Source organism: Rhyacophila brunnea, unplaced genomic scaffold, assembly GCF_057557595.1.
Source record: "Rhyacophila brunnea isolate RB1 unplaced genomic scaffold, BYU_Rbru_1.0 scaffold_3, whole genome shotgun sequence".
Classification (NCBI taxonomy): domain Eukaryota; kingdom Metazoa; phylum Arthropoda; class Insecta; order Trichoptera; family Rhyacophilidae; genus Rhyacophila; species Rhyacophila brunnea.
This window is the reverse complement of record NW_028232965.1, coordinates 14,179,476-14,204,008: the sequence shown is the minus strand read 5'-3', so window position 1 is coordinate 14,204,008 and position 24,533 is coordinate 14,179,476. Positions and strand designations below refer to the sequence as shown.

At 32.3% G+C, this 24,533-nt stretch overlaps 1 protein-coding gene and 1 non-coding gene across 2 annotated transcripts in view; one reads left to right on the top strand and one right to left on the bottom strand.

The window, feature by feature from the left end:
• The window catches only part of LOC147067920 (dorsal root ganglia homeobox protein-like), a 157,114-nt gene that overhangs the window by 61,269 nt on the left and 71,312 nt on the right, over positions 1-24,533 (top strand). Inside the window, exons 5-7 of the mRNA XM_085952531.1 lie at positions 14,090-14,206; positions 15,024-15,235; positions 16,534-16,641. Of these exons, the coding sequence (XP_085808657.1) occupies positions 14,090-14,206; positions 15,024-15,235; positions 16,534-16,641 (437 nt within the window). The remainder of the gene's footprint in view (positions 1-14,089; positions 14,207-15,023; positions 15,236-16,533; positions 16,642-24,533) is intronic.
• On the bottom strand, positions 4,916-4,989 carry TRNAI-AAU (transfer RNA isoleucine (anticodon AAU)). The gene has a single exon. It is a non-coding gene; the product is annotated as a tRNA-Ile (tRNA).

The window sequence follows — 24,533 nt, the reverse complement described above, 5'->3', positions numbered from 1 at the left end:
TAGGTACTCAGAGTTGTACACCTAACTTTTTTATTGACTGTTTCAGTTCAGATATGATTCAAAATTACATTCAATTGTTAAATAAAATTAACGTTTCATCTATGACGTGCTCAATCAAATGACATCATTGAATTTATCTTCAATAATCAAAAAATATAATGACTAATGCGGGCAATGAATCTAAAATGTGTTTGATTTGAATCCATCGATGGCAGTCAATCATACTATTGAATTAAATTTACAAACTAATTTAAAACCGTTAGCTGTGACAAATTATCATATATCATATTCAAAAATACAATTAAACTCTTCTTCTACAGCCTGTAGACGTCCACCGTTTGACATAAGCCTATTTCATTTATCTAAATTTTTTCTAGTCCTGTACCTTTCACTTCTGACGTGTGCTCCCATCTGGTAGCAGGTCTTCTAATGCTTTGATATCCATTTTTATTCATCCAAATTTATTCCATTGTTCGTTCCTTTGCTTACTGTACCACTCTTAATTTGTGTCCTGGTCCGGCTATCAGGATTCATGTCTCGAAGCATACAATGACACAACTCAATTAAATACAATATTTTATATTCTTACAAAAGACATTCCATAACATATACTTCTGAAATTGAGATACCTACAGTATTTATTTACATATTATATAAAATGGTTAACTTTTACGTCCTCATTAGGCGGTATGAAAGTAATTTCACATTTTCACAACGAAGTTTACGTTTTAAATTTCGGGCATACCTATTTGAGATTGCATTATTACCAAAATAAGCTCCCGCAAGCTTTTGCTGCGAAAGTTGTTCGGTTTTATAAGTGAAGCCTCCCGCAAAAGCACTCACATCAAAATCTGTGTATCGCATTGTAGGTGTTCAGGTTCCATACGTTTAAGTACCCATTATTAGTTATGGAATATTATTATACCTGTTAGTCGGTATAAATATAAAATTATGCCATTATGATTTAGTAAAAGACGTTATTGAATTAAAAATTGTTACTATTAAAATAATTAAGTTACTAAAATCATAATAATATTTTGACAAATGTATTTTTAAGAGATATACACATATATATATATATATATGTGGAAAGAAGTCTTTTTCACCGTATCGGGTTTTCAACGGCTACATGTTGTTGCTCCAGAATTCAACAAAGCTTTTTCTTCATCGTATAGGGTCTTTCATTTTAGTTGACAGGAAATTCATGAGAATAGGTGGTCCATGCTTTGCATTTAACCACACATGCGCCTTGATAACCGATATTTATGCATAATTTCTTAGGTGTACTCTACCTTGGTACTCAGTCTATTGAAGGCTTTTCATATTCGGCATTCGAGACTGGTTTTGGACGGGCTATACTCTGTAGGCATACCCACTCATCGAGACTATTGAGGAAACATTCGCTACAGCGTGCGGACAATCGATTATCTTCAACTGAAATCGTGAAATGAACGGTTGTTGTCATAAAGATTCTGCTGGATCTGGCTTTGTTTCAGAATATCGGACAGATAAAAAAAATCTTAAAAGTACGCAAACTTTAGTGACAGTCGTTGGCTAAAGACACCCCATCACGATCCGATAAAGTAAAAAGCCACATTTGGATTTTGGGTGAATTTCTTGGGTACCGCATTTTCGCTCGAACTCGTTCCCTCCACCATTTAGGGATCCACAGAGTAAAAGTTCTATTAGTATACTATTTTACAACAAATGGTTGTCATTCAAACTGTTGAGTCATTGCTTTAGATTAAAAATACATTGGAAACACAACATATACTTCTTACCAGATGCCATCATAGAGCAAGCAATACTATGAAAGTATTATTGTAACACTTTGCATGAAACTAAAAACATTTTTAGACTGATAAAATTATGTAGGTGTTTGATTATTGACACGACCCTGCAAAGAAATTCGGGAGTGAGTAAACATATGTCAATATATAGCGGAGGTGTGTGTGTGTATTTTCCACCCACATAATCGCTCGGCGTTCCTCGCTAACGTAATATGTGACGGGAAAATCCGAGAAAAGTTTGCTAAACATTTTAATGTATTAGACGAACATGGCGATCGACGGGAAAATAGATTATTTTTCCACTCTGTTAATGTATCTTTACTCCTATTATTATTAAATATAAATAATCAAACTGATAGAAATGTTATTATCCCGATTCACATACGTTTATTATACACACCTATAATACACACATATAATACAACAGGTACACAATTCATTTTTTCATTCACATACATATTGTGTTAATTTACTCTCTTCATATTATTGCGCTATAGCTGAAGATATTGGTTATTGAAGTTTCAGGATTAGCCAACAACCTATTTCCTTCATTGTTAATTCAGTCACTTTCTTAATGATGTTTATTTATCTGGAAACCGCACGCTCTCCCGACTTCCTTCCTTCGGCGACATGAGTGATCCTCCTAATCCTCTCTAAGTTGCTTGGATTTTTTCCATGTGTTTGAGAAATTAAAGAACGAATCTCGCGACATAATTAATCTATTGAACGTTTCTTCTCAATACTGTTTCTATCAAGAGATATATTCATCTTTACTATAGGTATATAGTACAAGTAAAATATTAGAAAATTTAATACAATTGTGTAAAAAATATATAATGTTTATTGATTATTCTTCTTTATACGTCGGATTTTAAATGAAAGTTGGCTATCGTTATATTAATGTACTAGTACCATTAATTCATTCATCACTTGTATTAGTTATATAACCCGTGGCCGGTCATGGTTACCTACATGGGTGCGTACATTTCATTTTGAGCGAGCTCCTTTAAGTCTCATATGACATAGTTTAACCTATACAAATCTTTACTAACTCAGTCGCATTTTAACGGGGATGTGTATATAACTCACCTCGATATTAGCTCCGCCTGTATTCTTTAAACGTGGCCAATCCAGCACAGTTTACATTTTAACTTATTATTCATTGTTGTTCTGAATGTATTTTCATTCTGGACATATTTTGCCATTTATCTCCCGTATCTTATATGTATGATTGACTGAAGCAGTATATATTTTTTAATTAAATATTATAATTCTATGTAGTATTACCATTGCGAAAATACATCTGCAACGCAAACAGAGTCACTTTGAGTTTTGCTTGAAATTGGCGCCTTTTTAGCAAGATGCGCTGGATTCCGGCGGCAACAGAGCCTTCAAATTTTTATACCTGATCGTAACGGAAGTAAGTTATCTTTTGCCCTTACTAGCATGAACAAGCATTTTTCAAATTGTAACTTCCTCAGACTTGAAAATACGTCTTGTAATCTCGAGCCCCTTTCAATAAGTCAAAATCAATTCTATAAAGTATAATTATTATTAAATGGGAATTGCCGAATGTATAAATTTGTATGAAAATAAAAGTGTTTGGTCGAACCCTACCGTAAATGTAGTACCTATTACCAATTACCTAGCACTCAAATGAAGTTTTCTGCTATTCACTTTAATGTATCATAATTCAAAGTATCACAGCGCAGGTATAAAAATTATATAAAATATGTACCCACATTTTAAAGACACAGATAATTATTAACTATAATGGTATGTATTATTATAATCAATGGTATGGTGATATTTTTCTGCCATTTACAAGATAACGTTGTTTATTTTTCCTCTGTGCAAACACGTGACAGAGTTATGATGTATCAAATTCGTTTACAGCTAAGAAAGTTTGGTAAGAAGTTAATGGTTTATGGGAGAGAGAGAGCTTCTAGTAACAAGTTGAAGCGAAGAGATTAGAGTTCCTAATGTTACATAAATGTGTGGTGTAACATGCTTTCAGGGAATTTCTTATATTTTTATGACGTTAAAGTTTTTCAATTTCGTGATCACGCGTAACTTTTTTACTGACATAGATGGAGAGATATTATCTAATGCCGTTTACAAGATGGTCGTAATTGATTACTTTTCAGTTTGCGAAATAAAATTATGTTTTCTACTAACTTAACACCAACGAGTTTATGTATAGCACATTTTGCCAGCAGTAACAAAAGCCAACGAAGGCTTTTTATTCAAATAATATAAGTACATACGTGGGCATACATGAGGTCAACGAGAGCCACATTATGGATTTTCATATATATATGTAAAGCCACGCCATAGTGACGTTCTCACGTAGTATTAAATACACAAATTTAATTACAATTCTACATAAATCTTAATTGCTACCTATATAAAGTATAAAAATACATATATAAGAAAATAAAAAATGAGAAAGAAAACACAAAATAATGGGGAAAGAAAATACCAATATTTTTATGAAGAAATATTGGGAGCCGCACCCGCATTTGCCCACGTCTGAAGTAGGCCATGATAAATTTATAGTGATAATATCTTGATGCAGAATATTTATTTTCTAGTAAAGGTATTTTCGGACCTTTTGGAAAAACTTAATTTTATTTTGTAACCATACGATATTATTCTATCATGTGTTTGATACACTGACATAACCTTAAGTTGAAAGCGACAAGCATGCCGCATCACTATCGTGAATCATCTTATCTTCTAGCAATTACTATGTTTACATCATTGCATTAAATGAACCTTGTAAATGTAAGGTAAATTTCATAGGTAGATAAAGTTGATGAGTTGCAGTAGCGTCGAGTTTGTATGTACGAGGTAGTTTACAAGAGGCCTCCTTGCACTTTACATGACTGATATCGTTTGTTAATTGCATTTCCCTTTGTGTTGCTAAAGCCGTGCTTTGTTAGAGGTGACTCTTCACATGAGATGCCATTCTTTGGAATGAGTGTGCCACCATTCTGAATGTCACATAAAAAAATATGTTTTTATTTTGACAATTAAACATCCCTATAAATGTTTGCCTTTCAAAGTGAAGACTTTTTATTCGATTTCCAATAAAGGTTTTATTTAGTAAAACTAAAAAAAAATGGCCCATGAGGGGATCGAACCCGCGACCTTCGCGTTATTAGCACGACGCTCTAACCAACTGAGCTAATGGGCCGGATGACAGTTGTCCAAAAAATAAAATCAAACTAAAATAATCTGTGAGAAGTAGCAAAATAATTATTATAATTATATCGCAGTTCTATAAAAACAATAATTGCATTTTATACTGTTTTGTCGAATTAGCTTTGTACCGGCATTAATCTTTACTTGTAAGTATGGAATGATTTTTAAATAAAATGACCTATCGTTGTTATCAATGAAATTACTTACTGTAGAAAATGTTGAATACCTATTAAAAGAAATTTCATAGAAAAAATATTACTTATTTGTATTTTTTTACACGCACGCCTAATTGATGATAAAGTGTTTCTTGGTTTTCAATATGTGTTTGATCTAGGTTGACACCTATTCCACATAATACAGTATGTTAGTATAGAAAATGGTACCTAATTAACTTCTTTTTTAAAATAACCGAACTGGTGACGACCGACGATTAGAATATTTTTCAATAATATACTAACCTATAAAACCGTCTCGGTGAATTAAAAAAAATGAAAATGGATGTAAAAATTGTATTATTTAATTAATTACTTTCAGATTTTACCACGAATATACAGTTTAAGAAATTAATTTAAAAATCCCAGGTAAGTACTTTAATGGATTTTTAAATCAGTAGATTGTATAATATATTGAAATAATTGTTGGATAGATACCGGATATAGCTCAATAATTTTATTCATAAATCAGGAGCCAAGATTTTGAAATATATGCAGCAAGTAACTATATTATAATATAATGAATTAAATTCCCCTTTATTTATTTCATAAGCCATTGAAAAACTACCCTTCTTAAGATTTTGGCATCTGCGTGGGGGTTGCATTGTGGTTTAGATTTACGATTACCTATCAAGTTCAATTTTCCACCCCATCGGCCTAGAATCGTCAGGTGGGTCACATAAATAATAGCCTCTCATGAATAGATGAATAAGAAGATTGTATTAAAAATAGGTATTGTATATATTTATCTTGAAATTATTATTCGTAATAATTACCCATAGATCCCTTTTATGAATTTAGTGTTTGTCAGATGCTCTTGGTATGACAAATGGAATTTCAAATATATTAGTTAACGTACCTACATCTAAAAGATGTGTGCATATGTAATGGAGAGGTAATGGAAAAATGGTTGGCTTTTTGATATTTTTTGCATAATCCATAGGCATCAGATTATCAGCATGGAATATAAAGAGAATTTTATTTTACTTATTGCATCTAGTGGATCAATATTTCAGAATATAGTGAAGAATACTTAACTGCTTAAAACTAACGTCATCCAATAGTAGAATAATAATATAGTCTACATATTGTATTTAATGAAATCTTATCTATAGTACCGAACACTGCTTGTTGGACAATGCCTTATGAAATATATACAGTAGGTATAATATTATAGTAACGCACGGTAATTTATTATATCATTGAATTATGTCAGATTTTGTATTGTAAAGAAATGTTTAAATCTACAAGTACGACTCTAGTTATGTTCATAGAAATATTAGTCTTAATTGAGGAGTTTTTACTATGTTGCTAAGCTTTAACTGCATAGTTAACTTATGGATATGTTGTAATAACATATTCGCGCTATTTTTTTTACTTACACAAAAAAATATTTATTTTTAGACTCGTATATAAAATATTCAAAGAGAATTTACTATTTTTTCTCTAATAAAAAACGTTTTACACCTCATTATAAAAGTAGATGTTATTATCATATTTTTAATGAACACGGTTTGGTAAAATATAAACATATATTTTTTCAAATCAATAAAATATTTTTCAAAAAATATGGATATTCTTACTACATCTAAGTCCATATACAACATATTATATTGGATCGATCCGTTCTATAATCGTATTATAAGCTACAAAAGAGAATACACATTAAGGAATTTACATTAGAGGAAGAAAATACCCCCGACCCCCATTTCCTTCCATCAAAAATTCATGGACGTCTGGTATCGTTGCTAATATTTTTATGTACCCTATAATATTTTTCATTGTAGCATGCTCTTCTTTGTTTTGTTGAGTGCAGAGTGACCAAGAAAATATGGACATAGAATATATTATTATGATGGTAATTCGAAGAGAAATAATTATTGCATTAAATATTTCTTTTTTCAAGATTGCAATCACTGGTCATTTTTAACATTTAACTTTCTAGTCGTGAGCGAATTAAAAAAAAAATATACAAATTACTCATAGATGGCGCTATTTTTATAGTACGTAATATAATAAAATATTTTTTAAAGTAAATGGAGATATTTTTAATACATGTAAAAACTAAATAAAAGAAATATCCATCTACCTAACTCTAATACAATACATTTCAATACTACATTAGGAGCACATACGTAGGTAATAATTATTATCTAATTCACCTGTACGTATTTGCTACTGCTACAGATCGAAAGGTATGGCATGTAAACCTTTTCTCCAAAAGGGGATGCAATGTTTTACAAGTTATATACTTAATGTTTTATCTGAAGAAACACGATCTGCATGTGCAATTGTATATACAGGTATCAAATAGCGAATCGACGAGATTGTACAATTCCATATGAAATTTCCAATATAAATCATTTCATCGAATAAATGATATTTTGGTCAATTTAGATATTTTAAGTATTTATTTGCTGAACATAAGAACTTTTTACAAGATAATAATTATGATGAAGTATTTGTTCATTTACGCCGCCTCGTAAACATGACATTAACACGTTTTAAAAATTTTGGAAATAACAAATTTTCAGCATAGTTTTGGGTCGATCAGAGAGACCAACATTTGGACGTGAATAGACAATGGTCTGCTCTACGATATGTGCCTACGAAGAATGACTGCGTTGGATAGAGTATGTGCACTGTATGGACGGTAATGAATCGGCATTGGGTAATGTCGGACAATTCGATAGAGTGCAGAAAAGGCAGGTAAAAATCGCAAGATAGACCGATGAGTACCGTATTGGTAGGCGGTCACTTTGGATAGGGTTATAATTAATACGAATGGAATTGATTTTTATTTGAACGAAGAAAACCAGGAGCTGACAATATTGCTACGCCGTGACACTGATGATATCGCTGGAGAGTATTTTTGACGCATTCTAGTTTTTTGCACGCACAGTATAGTGTGTTGAAAAATCATAGGGGTGGATTGGGTAGGGTTGGGATAGGGACCTGTGGGGACAGAGGCTGCGCGGGGAGGGTGCCTCGTTAAACCGCCATTAGCCCGGGGATATGGGGTTAAAAATTGACGTGCTCCCCGCGGATTCGAACCTGCCGCTTCTAGTTACGTAGAGGTACATTTGGGATACTGGCGAGAATAGAGTAGAATTAAATGATATCCCATTGGCATCGGATATTTTTTAAGGCTTTGGTATACCATTAGGCATTTTTTTTTCGACTTGTTTTATAAAATATGAGCCAGAACATGGAATCAAAAACCAAATGTAATATATTTATATGTACGAAGGATATAATATATAATTCATTTTCTTTCACGTTTTATTCGAATTTAATTGAGTAAAAAGTTATTTAAGGCGATACTTCAGTGAAACGGCAAATAATTTTCAACTATAGGCGCGATGAAATTTTGGACTCGCTGGCAGTCTGAAGCGAACGTCGATGTGTCAATACATCAATTTGTTTCGTGATGGCGATGGGGGAATTAATTCTTAAATCGTGTAAAGATGACTAAAAACGTTACCCATTTACTTTAAAAAGAAAACATGTCAATGAATATATTATTATTGTTACTAATAGAACAATAAACAGAACATTACATGGACGCATGTTGGATGTATGTGACAAATTACATTTCGTTCAGTATGCGTCATTTGCACCCGCGACCCGCAATCCGCACATCGCCTAGCCACGATCTTTTGCCTCAACTGAGGTATAGCCTTAATTATTATAAACCAACATTACCAAATAAGCACTGCACAAAGTAATAGCTTTTTGTCACTATATTTACTAAATTATTAATGAGTGTGAATCAACTTATTTACTTAAATTTCAATGACCTTCCATAACATAACTGCAAGGATCCATTTTATAATCACCGACAACCCTTGTATTTGAATGCGTATGAATAATTAACATCCCTTCACTTATAAACCTTCATCTACCCTTACTTATTACCGAATAATTTTACAAGCACTAGTTTTAAATCGCAGTTCGCAAACATACCATAGTATTTTATTTTATTTTATTTATATGTTATAAGTGTTATAATAATTGTATGTAGGTAATGTTAGATATAAATAACTAACATGCACAATATTGATAATTTGAATTTTTCCATATTTTGTATATCTAACAAATTATTATGTAATTGATTTTGACAAAATTATAATTAATTTTAATTTTTTACCTACTCCTGGAACCTGCAACTTACTTTATATATCATAGCCGCCTAAAATTGTATTTTATTTACAGCAAGCACATGACATTTAAAAAAATAAGTATTAAAATTCCATTACAAATCATTGTGGATTAACCATTTTTTTTCACCACAAATAACATTTTTTTTTGTGATTTTACCGAGGCTTTGACTGCGACTTGCTGTCATATCGCCTCTTCTCTTCTAGAAGGAGATCCGCCGATCATATCCTCACTCCTATTCTGTTAAAGAACTTTCCAATTTCATTCTTTTTTTGCTTCATACTTCTGGCATTCCATTATTCGAGTTTATAGTCAATTTAACGAGTTACACGAGTAGATTTTTCGATTTATCCATGTATGAATAATGCAGCAACCATAAAGTAAATAACGGAAAACTATACCAACGAAACTAATCTGCCCCGTACCACACTCGGTCTTAATCGAGCATATTTATTTTTTGCAACATAATTGGGCTTTGTGTCGACATAAAGTGAACAGATAATAGAGAGAAAATGCTATAATTAAAATATTTGTGATACATAAGTGATCAAATGTGGGTAGATGGTTAGAAAGAAATCGCTTATTGTTTTATCAACGTATGTTTGATCCGTTGCAATAACCCAATGAATTGGACGAATGGCTATTAAATATTTATTGTAAAAATAAGTTAATATAACATTTACTTTGTGAATAAGCATAATTACGTCTATGGACGTAGTAATAGTAATATTTTATATGATTGTCCGAGGCTATCAATTTTCGCTCCATACTACCTAATTTTCAATTACAATTAAAAAAATATAATAATTAAGATATCACGCAGTATGTATTCAAAAAAGTTGTGTATAACAAAAATATGGATTTAGTTTACATTAAGAATTCAAGGTACGAGTATGTAAAATATTTAATAAAAAAAACAGTCCCTTTATTCAAAACAATTTCCCCATAATAAACGCAAACTCAAACCTGCCGAACAATTAAGCTATAATAGTTACAGTGTTACAATCGAAACCAACCACTTGGGCACGAGAGGGTGTGTTGTGTTTGTTAGACACTTTGCGATTTAGTTTTTTGTCCTCTTAGATCGGACCTCGCGAGCGTTTAAATAGGGGAGAGGTTTACAACAATGAACATATCGCGAACTACGAGTTTATAAGGGCGGTTTGATTTTTTTTTATTCAGTAAACACAATCTGCTCATAATGATTGTTAAGCGTGAGTGTTTTAGTTCTTGTAGCCGTTTTATAATAATACCATGCTTTATTTAAAAAAATAAAATAAACGATATATAAGTATATTTTATGAAAACTAATGATCGATCAGTAAATCATTATTAACGTAAAATTGACAACATATATTTGTATGTAGAATAGTTCAACTCGTAATATAGTAGTTAAGGGGGGACATGCTCGTCGAAGGTCAAAATTGAGTTTTTATTGTATTTTCAAACCATGATCCTGGACACTCCTTAAACGTTGTGGATAATCTATTTATATAATTTTGAAGCCTTATTATCCTCTATAGTTATTTTAAACATTTAATGACTGCATGAAGTATTTTTGTTACATAAAATAGTATTCTTTTAAACCTCTCGCTCTAATGTTTTAGAATATAGTCATATTTCGGTACAGAACTGTGCAGTGGTGTTAAGATTTTTAACATTTATTAATTTTTAAACGCATTTATAAAACCATTAGTATAATTTATTACGAGATAATTTTTGTAAAATATTCACGATAAAAAATTATTTTGATAATCTCTGTGATCCCAAATTTGACAAGAATTAGGCATTTTATTATTCAAAAAATCGGCAAGATTAACACATTTGAAGATGATTCTAAAGATATTTATTATAAGCTATGTCTTTGACCATTCAAGTGTGATAAAAATCTTATGAATATTGATTGCTTTATAATAATTATTGACCTAAGAATAAGGTAGTGTTTTTTTGAAATACGCCATTTCTTTTGTCATTCCCTAGTAGTTAAGCTACAACATACGGCCGTAGCCATAAAATGACAAACTATAATTAAAGTAGGGAGTAAAATTATGTTAACGCGCGTGTTTGAACATGTACCTAACCGAATTTTTTTTTATTTTTTTTTAAACGGTACATGTTCAAACACGCGCGTCAATATCATTTTACTCTTTACTTCAATTATAGTTTGTCAATTTATGGCTACGGCCGTATGTTGTAGCTTAACCACTGGGGAATGACAAAAGAAATGGCGTATTTCAAAAAAACACTACCTTATTCTTAGGTCAATAATTATTATAAAGCAATCATTATTCATAAGATGTTTATCACACTTGAATGGTCAAAGACATAGCTTATAATAAATATCTTTAGAATCATCTTGAAATGTGTTAATCTTGCCGATTTTTTGAATAATAAAATGCCTAATTCTTGTCAAATTTGGGATCACAGAGATTATCAATATAATTTTTTATCGTGAATATTTTACAAAAATTATCTCGTAATAAATTATGCTAATGGTTTTATAAATGCGTTTAAAAATTAATAAATGTAAAAAATCTTAACACCACTGCACAGTTATGTACCGAAATATGACTATATTCTAAAACATTAGAGCGAGAGGTTTAAAAGAATACTATTTTATGTAACAAAAATACTTCATGCAGTCATCAAATGTTTAAAATAACTATAAAGGATAATAAGGCTTCAAAAGTATTTAAATAGATCATCTACAACGTTTAAGGAGTGTCCAGGATCATGGTTTGAATATACAATAAAAACTCAATTTTGACCTTCGACGAGCATGTCCCCCCTTAAAATTGGAAACTAGTAACGGAATAACAAAGCATGGGGTTAAATACAATTTAGGTAGACATTGAAAGAGATATGAAACCATAATTTTGTTAGTCATTTTTATTTTAATTTGAAAGTATTATTTTCACAATTTATATTATACTCACATGACCGATTTTTTCTTGCAATCATTAATTAGTTATCAACCGAGTTATGTATTTTAATATCCTGATCGTTTTTCCATGAAGAAAAAACATGAAATTAAAAATTAATACAATAATCAAGGTAGGTACTTAGTTGATTACTATATCCTATCATCGTCATTTCATTTCCGTCGGTCCTGTACTACGTCAAACAATCCTCCATTTAAGATTTGCAGCGCATTGATTGTTTTTGAACGCACTATTAGTATTCTTATATGTTATGGATTCCCATAAAAATTCATAATTTAGAGCGCAAAAAACGATGTTCAAACAATGGAAAATCTACATTTCAACGAATAATAAAAAAAATATCGAAATTAAGTTCATTAACGCTCATTTACGTTGTTTGTTGTTATTTTTTGAAATGAATCAATAACAAAGCCCTTTTTTATTTTGGTGAAATGGGTTACTTCGGTAAATGCATTCATTCTTTGAAAAACACTAAAAAGTATCCATTTGTACCTATATCATATTTTCCGGTAGGTAGTAAAAGAAAATCGTGATAATTTTTGAACTTTCTTGTGAACGGTCAATATGAAGGAAGAATTGAAGCGGAGTCATATATATTTTATTTCTTTTGCATATTATTAGTTGCCAATTGATTGATTGAAACACTTGTAAATGTAAATTTTGACTAAATTCTATCTTTTATAACCACGTCATTAGATGTTATGTGCCATAGTATTTTTTAAGTGCAATATTTTTTATACCAATCTTATAAACGTAATTAATTTAAAGAAAGGTAGCTACAGCCTGTTGCCTTTACGGCAATTTCTAAAAATGTAAGTTCATTAAAACGTTGTAAGTACCTACTGCCGAAAAGTAGAGAGCTCGCAAAAATTTCCACTTTAACACGTTTTACAAAAGAAGTCTTAAAATATTATGCATTTATAATTGGGGTTATTATAGTTAAGAATGTTGAATTTCAAAAATACAGGGCTGAAACAGCGTATGAATAAATTTCACTTATAGAAACTACATAAGTACATTAAATTTATATACATACTGACTGAATGCAATTAAAAAACATTTTAATAATATTTTTTTTTAATATTTAACGTTACCAATTATATACAATATGTATTCAAGCGATGTAGTGGGGCAGAAGCGCGCCAGGTTTTTTTCCCAGCCCAAAATGCGCATCGTCACTTCTTTTCATCAGTTCTCATCAATTATAATATTATGTTACAATCATTTGAAATCACATGTATAATATACTTGTAGAATATTATGTTGTTGTCATTTTTAACATAACCAAGAACATAAATAGGTATATCCATTATGAATAAATTGAGCATAAATATGCGAGAGAAGTGATTAGTCAGTCCAATTTCTGAATGAAAATTTATTGCATTATATACTGAAAGCGGTGAAAATTGAAAATGTCGGTACCAAACCGTTGATATACATGTATTGAAGAATGTGCTTTTGGATTTGGGTATGGAGTGATTAGGACTTTAATTACCAGCGACCTGGCAATATTTTTTTAGCACTACACCACTAATGTATTACTCAACTCATAACTGAGTGACATTCCTACACTCTGTTCAAAAGTCGAGGTTCATACAAAATATTAGAATTACATAATTTAAAAAGCTTTTTCAATAACATTTTATTTAGTCAAAACAAATTAGCTTAAAATGTAAAATGTCTAGGAATACATGAATAATATTAAAAAAGACAATAACGTTATCAAGAATTTATTGATTTCAATAGGTAAGTATTTTTGTTTGTTTGATTTTTACAGGTATGGTTTCAAAACAGACGAGCAAAATGGAGAAAGGCGGAAAGACTAAAAGAGGAGCAGAGAAAAAGAGATGGCCACGACGTTATGGGGAAAAGAGACGACATTAAAGAGGATAAAGTAAAATATTATGATTATGTAATTATTATCTTAATTGGCACACGAGTACATAAATTGTATTTGATTAAAATAAGTAAATTCAATATAGGTTGGTAGTGTAGGTAGTTCGCGAGAAAAGCTTTATGATTTAGAAATACTTACGAGGTTCGTGTTTAAAATAATTAATTTGGTAGTATGTAGGTACCTACTCATATTTCATCAAATTAGTAAAATAAAATATAATAAACTATAATTTATGATTATGTATGTATGTATGACGTATGATTATAATGTCCAACACCATTCCAATGCATTTCTAATATTTTCAATGTGGTACTATGGCGTTTTACGGTTTGTAATTTGTATCATCCCATAAGCGGATACCATAGCATAGTATTCACTTTGTATACTATTATTATACAAAGTGAAGGCTCCTAAATGCGAAAACTTACTTTCTAAACCAATTCATATCGAATAGATATTAAAATTTTGTCAATTAAAAATAAAATTCATTTTATTTCAATTAAAATTAAAACTCGTCAAGATCTGACTTTTATGATATTACAGGAAATTAATGTTTTCACTGTTTTTGTTTTTATTTGTGATATATTTTAAAATACGTAGGTACTTACCTATAATAAAAAAAATATTAGACATTATATTATATTTATGTTATATTCGATCAACTTGTAGGTTTTAGGAAGACTATTTAAATAAGCTCTTTCTTTCAAAGAAAATTATCAAATTGGAAAAGTTCTATGTAGGTATATTTCAATATGAAGCATGCATAAAAAAATATTAGTTCTGGCAGTATATCTAATATTATTTTCACTTGCAGACAGAAGACGGTAGGTTAACCTCTTCTCCAGAAGTATCAGCGATTGACGATGACCAGGATATGCAGGAGGACAGGGAAGAGCGTGGGGGTAGTGAGAGCACGGGCCGCGGACCGCCGAGTCCGCAAGGCCGGCCTGGGACCGCAGGCCCTCAAACTCAAACATTGTCAGCACAAGGAAGTGAACATGGAGATACTCCCTCGCCAGTATCAAGGTATTTTTAATTAAAAATAGCAGATTGCATTAACTACCTAATAAACATATCACAATAGTAAGATTTATAATTTACCTACATAAATAATAATGTACCTACCTAGATCAGATATCAAATAGGTACTTATATTTTAAATCTTTGTCGTGAGATTCTATTTAATGTCGATATTTCCTATAGTGTACTTGTATATTTTTGTGCAACGATACGACGGAAGTAGATATAATTGTTATTTTAAAATATGTTGGATTGTTACCACAAGTTACTACGTGTCAGTGGCGAAGGGTAACTTTTGGAAAGAGGTAGGCTGTGGAGATCTGATAAAAAGAACACACTTGTCAGGTATACTTACGAGAAATAAGAAGATAATATGATATTACTACTAATGAATAGGTACACACTAATGACAACGACACACTAATTTAATGAAACTTCAAAAACTCACTGACGACATAAAATAATTAAGCGATCAGTTTAAACTATGTATTTTTTCAAAATATTTATACACATCAAAAATCATTAGATAAAAGTTCTTTTTATTTTTAAAAACAGTCTATATTATTTATTAATATTCGATTAAAAACCATAGATTTTTTTTTAAAATTATCTAATTATTAATAATTTAGTTTTAGGCTCTGCGATCTGAGCTTACCTTAGTTCATACAATTCGATAGACTGGGCGGGGCTACGTGACGTTAAGTCCATATGAAAAAAAATGAGAATTATTTGAAACATAATCCAACCTTTATTTACGTCAAGATAGATGGCACGCTGTGGTATATTTTTTTTAAACCTTTGCAGATTGTTTTGTAATTATCTGTGTAATACATTCCTACACATACGGCATCTCTCGTTGGCAAAATAAAGTATTTTATAGAATATATAATCAAGTGATTATATAAATAAGTCAATATGCAATTAAAAAATATTTTTCTTAAGAAGGTAGGCTTCAAATAATCGCCTAGTATGGAGTATTCGCCACTGCTACGTTGTTACAAGAGCTACCCTTGGTTAGGGCATTCGGGTGTTGTCGGAAATATATTATGAGATATTGGTAATATTCGGATCCGGTGGGTATAGGTACGTAGTATGAAAAAACACGTAAATTAATTTTCTTAAACTTTTCAAACATTCTTTCACACGCCGATCATGCCGATGATGCTGAGAATTGCCTAGAAAATTCGTGTGATTACGAAAACATACGAGTGCCAGGATTAATTGTACCTCTTCTGTATACATAATATTATAATGTATAATATTATCATAACATGTTGAATAGATATGATTCTCTGTGATTACAGGACTTTAGGAAGTGGAAGTCGTCCTCCGTCACCAGGATCGATGCCTTTGCCTCCCCGGCCTTCACTGCCTCCTTTCCCAGCTCACATGTTCTCCGGATTTGCTGATAGGTGAGTCGAATCCCTTATCTTTAATATATTAAACTAATATTTCAATAAAGCTGTGAAACATCGGTACTTGTTTATTATTAAATTGTTTCTATAATCTTTCTGGGTGAGTGCCATGTTCCGATTAATATGTAGAAGAAGTTAGATGATAGTAGGTATTGAGTAAGTAGCTCTGCTAATATAAATACTTACAACTAGGTAGTCAATAATGCGTATAGGTAAAGTCAACCTTTATTATACATGTTAGACTCCCCAGTCGGCGAAGGGACAAGATTTATCATAAAAAAATATTTAAAAAAACCAGCGCGCGAAATTGAAAATCTTACGAACCGGAACGCTTGATAATTTTACGAAAATATTAACATATTCATTTAATTGTACTTATATTTCATAAAATAAGTGTTTTGTGGTCAAATTAATTTTTGCAATAATCTCGGGGAATCCGTGAACCGGAGCTGTGCTCCAGTGCGCTCCGACCATTTCGAGCTCTGAAAAAAAAACACGATAGAATAATATAATTAAGTACATTAATTTTAATTTTTGATTGATGATTACATAATACATTTATCGAATAATTAGAAACATTTAGGTATTCATTATTAGACGAAAATATTGATAGACGATATATTGTCACATGAAAATCATAAATCTATAATATAGTATTAGAAGAAGAATGTATAATGGTTGATGTATTTATATTCATTATTATTATCATACATTAAGGCTTACCTATACTTTGGTTTTAAGTAGGGGTACTACCGGAGAGAAATTACATAGTTGGAGATGGTGCATGAACGCCGGACTCCATGTCGGTATTCAAGAGGTCGTAAGGTCAATTCAAAACAATTGCCAATGCGCTTTTGCCGATCCAACATTGGAATTATTGGCGATTGACTCTGCCACTGATCGAATTAACCTGATTTGTTTTTTTCCAGTCAATCTAGAGGTTTGAATTCGCAGTGACGTCACGGCCAATGGCGGACGGGTCAAAACAATATAATCGTAATTGATATTAATAATATTGAATAAAACAATTTTATTGATGAGATGACGCTGCGAATGATTGAGTTAATAATAACGCCAGTTGCGCAATTAAATGCATGGTCGTTTTTCGATTTTATCATGTCGAATCCCGCACCTATGCCAATAAAATGTTATATTGAAAAATAATAAACAATCATCCATTACATTCAACTAAAAAGTAAGGTTAATTGAAAAGCAAAATATTGAAAAGTTTCAAGAAATTTCCTTTACTACACATACAATAAAATGGAATCAACATAATACGATAATTTTGAAAGATACAGGTACACACGTTTCCATGAATAGTAGTTTTTGTTTGGTTATCAAGTGTTCATTGTAAAACCCATTTAAAACGAAATAATAAACGTTTAATTTGAAATAACGAATAAATAAAAACGGTAGGTAATCACATTTTATGCTACCAACTATTTAAATAAGTACATATTTCGTTTTTGTTGTGCTAATAAACCATAACGCTGCTACAAAATTAATTGTGGTGGGTCAATTTAACGTTTAACATATTATTAAGCATGTGTAATTTCTTCTAGTGCGCAGGAATTGTGGTTATGTTACAGTCGCTGTTCCTAACTACACTTTCATGAAATCTATTACATTGCTATCTCTCGCTCGGTACCTCTCCGACTATGTATTCTTTTATGTCAAAATTATTGCTCTTCATGTGTGGTATATTTATATTAGTTTATAATGTGATTTCCTAGGATTATTAACATGAAAAATATACTTCATGTGCGTTTTGCTACGCAATATGCGTCAGCCGTATTGTATCTAGCTCAGAGCCAGAACATTAGTTCCGTATCATACTAAAAGCATTAGATTGCAATATTTATAATTTTGATTCAACTTAATGAATTCAATTTAGCGCTTAAATCACTTTATTTTTTCGACAAGGGGGGGGGGCTGCCAGGGCTCTAGCCTGGTAGCCGGACTTATGCGTGGCAGATCGACCAGCCAAGTGAGATAAACACACATCACAAAATTGCACTAATAGTAAAAAAATGTCGCGTGCGGCGCTGTTTAACTTCAAGCTCACTAATATTTAATAATATGTGCTTGTGCGATACAATTTTTGATTATTGTCGATATTCGAAATGTCCATAATTGTGCATAACAACACAAAAGTGGGTGTATTTAAAATACAAAATAATCGCTAAAAATACCCTTAACTTTAATTCGAACACCATTTGGAATATGCAACAGTAGATGGTCACACTGCCTGTAACCTTAGCGAAACGTAGGGGGCCCGCCAAAGTTCCTAGCCTGGGGTCCGGCTTCGGAATGTGGGGGCCATGCTCTAATTCAAGGATAGTCAACCTTTTTATACCTACCGCCCACTTTTGTATATCTGTTAGTAGTAAAATTTTCTAACCGCCCACTGGTTCCACAGTGATGGTGATTTATAAAGAAAATAATCATAATGAAAATCTTTTTAAAACCCCTACCGCCCACCATGAAAACTGGAACGCCTTCTAGTGGGCGGTAGGGCCCAGGTTGACTACCCCTGCTCTAAATAGTAGGTATACTCATAAAAACGGCTACACCACGCGTGTGCTGATGCGGCCACGACCAAGTCGTTGGGGCCACCGATATTCATAATTTAATATTATGAAGTCGCGCTCATCGCGCACTTGAAACACGGCTGGCCGAAAATTCCAAATGCGCATTGAATAGTACGGTTACATAATATTATTAAATAACAAACATCGGTGGCCGCAAAGACTGTGGCCATGGTCGCACGAGGACACTAATAATTATATATTCACCTATTTTAAACATAATATGTAGGAACAAGACCCGAAAGACCTCCAAGGTAGAATGCAAGAACTCGCGGATGTCAGTCAAACGGTCGGTCTAAAGATAAATGTCTCAAAGACAAAAGTGATGAGGAACTGTTTTTCGGACCCTGCGATTATCTGTATTTCTGGCACCCAACTCAAGCAAGTCAGCAGCTACGTATATCTCGGACAGCAGGTGTCCATAGACGGAAGCATGCACGATGAAATTGCTCGAAGAACAAAGCTGGGATGGAGTGCTTTCGGACGTCTGAATATTATCTTCAAGAGTGACCTACCATTATGTCTTAAGCGTAAGGTTTTCAACCAATGTGTGCTACCCGTGCTCACGTATGGCTGCGAGACGTGGACCCTCAACACGAGAGATGTCCAAAGGCTAAGAGTCACACAGCGAGGCATGGAGAGGTGCATGTTGGGCATCACGCGAAAGGACCGTAAAAGGAACGAATGGGTTAGGAAGCAGACAAGAGTACGCGATGTAATAGACGTTGCCAAACAGCTGAAATGGAGATGGGCGGGACACATTGCTCGCCGAAAGGACGGCCGCTGGACAAATGCCGTCAATACCGGTACCCAAGGGGTACGAAACGGCCACAGGGTCGCCCTAAAAGCCGCTGGATTGACGAACTGGTAAAGTTCGGCGGAAATACGTGGCAGCGAACGACACAGGACCGAGAGAGTTGGAGAAAGCTTGGGGAGGCCTTCATCCAGCAGTGGATTGACCCCGGCTGATGATGATGATGATGTAGGAATTTATATAATATTTATAAAATGTCGTGGTATAATCTATTATATTTGGTGACGTATTTTGTCAACAACATGCGCAATGAAGAATGCATCAATCACAGACAATTTTTAGTTAAACCTGTGACAATGTCTTGTAGAATGTATCACTATAATAATATACTTACTGGTTATCGAATAAATTGATACAAAACTATCGTGATTTAATGAGTTAAGGAAGCTATCAAATCGTGTCACATTAAAGTTTGCATTGGCCTGTCAAAAATAAATTGTATAAAAATATTGATGAATGGGATCCATTTTAAATTGAGTTCATAAAAACACAGGGACACTTAATATCATTTGTAATGTTTATTTAATGTACCTACTTAATAATAAATAAATTCAAACATTTAACGGCCATCATCCAAGGGTTGAGTTTTATTAACATTTTTACTACTCGATGTTTATAGTTGTCTAGTAGGTACTCTAGTAGACAGCTTCCCAACCGGTAAGCATCTGGGTATTTCTGCAGTAACGTCTGAACATCGCGTGGTTCGTTTCATTTAAAGAAATTACAATAGGAATAATACTCGTATGTTCGGATGCATTGGTGGATGGTCGCTATGGTGGCTTGTTTTAAAGTATAAACAACATGTAATATTGAATTGACACATAGTTATGTCCATAGCATGGTTAGACTTTGCCACCAGATTTTGTTGTTCACATAAAATCTCAACCTTACAGTCCTGTCTTTTGTAGTCTTATTTGATGCCTACTGCAGACCAAGGTAACATAATATATATACGTAAATAAATAAAATTGTATTATTTAAGCTGGAAAAAGTTGTGTTAAAACTTTTTAGAAACATAAATTTGTATAAAAACATTTTAAATGTTTTTTTTATATAAATTACCATATTATGATGATATAAATAAACCTTTAGTAAAAAAATAATCATTTACTCTGATACATATTATGCACATGTAAAAATAAGAGTTTGAAAAAAGTTAAGTTCGTATTCTTCATTGTGTCGCGAATATTTTACAATTATTTTAATTGAAATGTGTCCTGACTTGGAAACGGTTGGGAAGCACTGGTTTAGTTAATGCTCGTTTATTGGTTCGTGGAAAATTTGCGTTAAATTACAATATTACTTGTTCTTACAATGTAGGTGCATGTAAATTGCATTGCGCATAGTTTCATTGGTATTAATTGAATCAATTAAAGTTGTTCCGGAGTCATCTAGAATGCAGCTATTATTTTTGGACATACTATAGACTACCTACTTATAGCCTGAATTTTTAAAAGTATACGCCGTACAAATTCTTTTTAATGCACCAATCCCAACTAAATATATAATATAGGTAGGTAGCTAATATTTATGTTGTCTTCATATAGCTCTCAGGTACAGAGTTAGGCACTCCTAGATACCTACCTACTAGACGTATCTAGCGGGAAAATACCAATTTTACAGTTTGCTACAATTTATTGATACTTAATTTACATGTTTAAGTGTTTTAATTATGAATCAATTTATGGGTATCTAAAAACATTAAAAAGTAAAAAATGGTAGACAAGCCTTATAAAATAGTATCCAACATCATAATATCACATATTATTTTATGATAATGTTTATAATCATTAAAATTTAGTTTAGTAAGTTTTATCTTAAGCCTCAATTACATTGAGCTTCTTTACGAGCTGTTTATTGGCGAATTTACAATCTGCCTGTAAAGTCGCCCAGTGTAATCATCGAATAAGCTAATAAGCAGGCTGTAAACACTCTACCGAGAAAAGTTGAAAGCCGGTCAACTTTACACGCTACACGCCGGCGTGTGGGCCTACTGCGTCTGCGCAGTAGAGCGCAGTACCAACCTCCCGGTAAAAAAACGAACTAAGTTCTGTCAAAATAGTCGCTGGCTTGTGGCTTCTCAGCGAATGGAAAGTTTTGTGTGTAATCATCAAATCGCAGTAGCTGAATCGCCCGCTTTTAAATTCGCCAATAAACAGCTCGTAAAGAAGCTCAATGTAATTGAGGCTTTACGCAGCAAATATATTTTTGAATACTTAAAAAATCAGTATTAAATTTTTTTCGTAACTTTTATTATTACAAAATATGTTGACTCGATTATGTAAAAATGCATATCATGGAGTCATCACTCACCCATGTATACTTTCTCATTGATGTCGCATTAATTTCGAGTGACACAATTCATTTTTGCGAATTAAACAATGACTACGATGTATTATGTTGGCAGATGGGAATGCTAAGTGTTACTTAATTGAAAAATTGACTATGCATTGTTCCGCTATGATGCGAAGATGTTTCGATACCTATGTAGTAATTATAAAACATATCAAATCGTAAAGCAGAGGTTTTACAAGTATGGGCACGGGCGCAATGGGGCGCAGTGATTAAGTACTGGAGGCGCCGCAGCATATACGAAAATTTTAATAATTCATGGAAATCTCTATTCAATGCTCTGATGCAAGGTAATAATGATAAATTCGTATGGTTTAATTGGTGTTTTCTTCAGGTGATAACAAAGCATACTGCTTTCAATATATTATCAGTTGACATTCGACATCCCATTCAGAGCCCATTTAAGGTGCCGTAAAATCTTAATTTTTATTATTGTTTTAATAATTTATGACTTATGATTAATTGATTATGAATTTAAATTTCATATCATTATTTTTTCTCCAAATTCATTTAGCAGTATTGTACATTGAGTGGTCGTGATTTTCAGCCAAGGAAAAGTTTTACCATATTATTCATGTTCCAAATAAAATATTCAAAACAAAGCATGTGGTACTAAGCTAAGAGGCGGCAAAATAATATGTTAGTTCAGTACGCCCAGCGCACGTGGCGCTACTAACATCCGGCACACGTTTGACGGGAAACAAGATGGAGCTGCAGCTATAGGAAATACATTACGTCATTGAGTGAAGTCAATGTATCTAATTCCTTAGTTTTTAAAGTAGTTGATGATATTTTTTATATGCGAATATTAAAAATTAACGAAGAATATAATATACTATCGTAATTAAACTAATCGAATTCATAAATTTTATACAGTAATTAAGTGCAAGAACAAACCCTTCATAAGAAAAAACGCAAACTGCGAAATTTGAAAAAAATGTGCGATTAAAAAAACATTGCAAAATATTCCAAAGCTCCCATGAAGTATGTATTGGCATTTAACCTTTTTGTTACCATATCGTATGGCCAGTATATACACATTATGTGGCATGGATGGCTATAGCCCTGGAAATATTGTTTTTGAGAAGCGTTTTATTGTTCAGTGGCTTAATCTCATTAAAAGTTTTGAAATCTCTGGAAAACGCATACCTAGTTTAATATAATATTTAAATATCGATAAATTTGTACTGTCTTTCCCCCGGACCTATTCAGTGAACCCCACAAAAAATTACAATTATATAATCTGTAAGGACATAATTATATTTGGACGAGGGCGCTCATTAAGCTTAGTACGTTATTTATGTGATCAATTATTAATTACCATGTGAAAATAGCACCGATAAGAGACATGCAAAATATTTGGGTAAGGATATGTTCTATAGTTTTTGTAGGAAGCGTGAACACATCAGGGTTGCCGCGTTCCTCTTGATAACCATGTCATTATTTCAGTGGGTAGTATATTTGTGTTAGTTTTTAAGGCTATACTTCAGTTCAGGCATGGTCTAAAAGATCGTGGCTAGGCGATGCGCTGATTGTGCAAATGACGCGTGCCGAACGAAATATAATTTGTCATAAAAATCCAACATTCGTCCATTTAATGTCATGTTTATTGTTATATTACTAATAATAACAGTATATTCATTGAGATGTTTTATTTTTTAAGTACATACGTAAAGTTTTTTAGTCATCTTTACACGATTTAAGAATATTTTCATCCGACGCCATGACAAAACAAATCGACACCACGCTGTCGGTCTCCAATTGGCGACTAGTGAGAAATTTCTCTCTACCATCTAATCTCTAATCTACTGTTGAAAATTCTTTGCCGTTTCACTGAAGTACGCTCTTAAGCTTTGTATACAAAAGCTTGTACTTTACTGTAAATAAAAATGTATTATTAAATATTATTCGAATAAAATGACGTGGCCTGTTATTTATGGGCAGATTTAGCCAATATGGTTGGATAAATTCTAGACTCATGGCGTGACTGTAAAAGTTGAAAGTGTAATCAAATGATTTACGATCATTATCTTAGTGTCGCCGTTAATATTATATCTCGCAAATGAAATGAACTGTCCAAGCGAAAGGGTTAAGATAACCACTACGTCGTAAAAATGCTGTAAATCAATCGG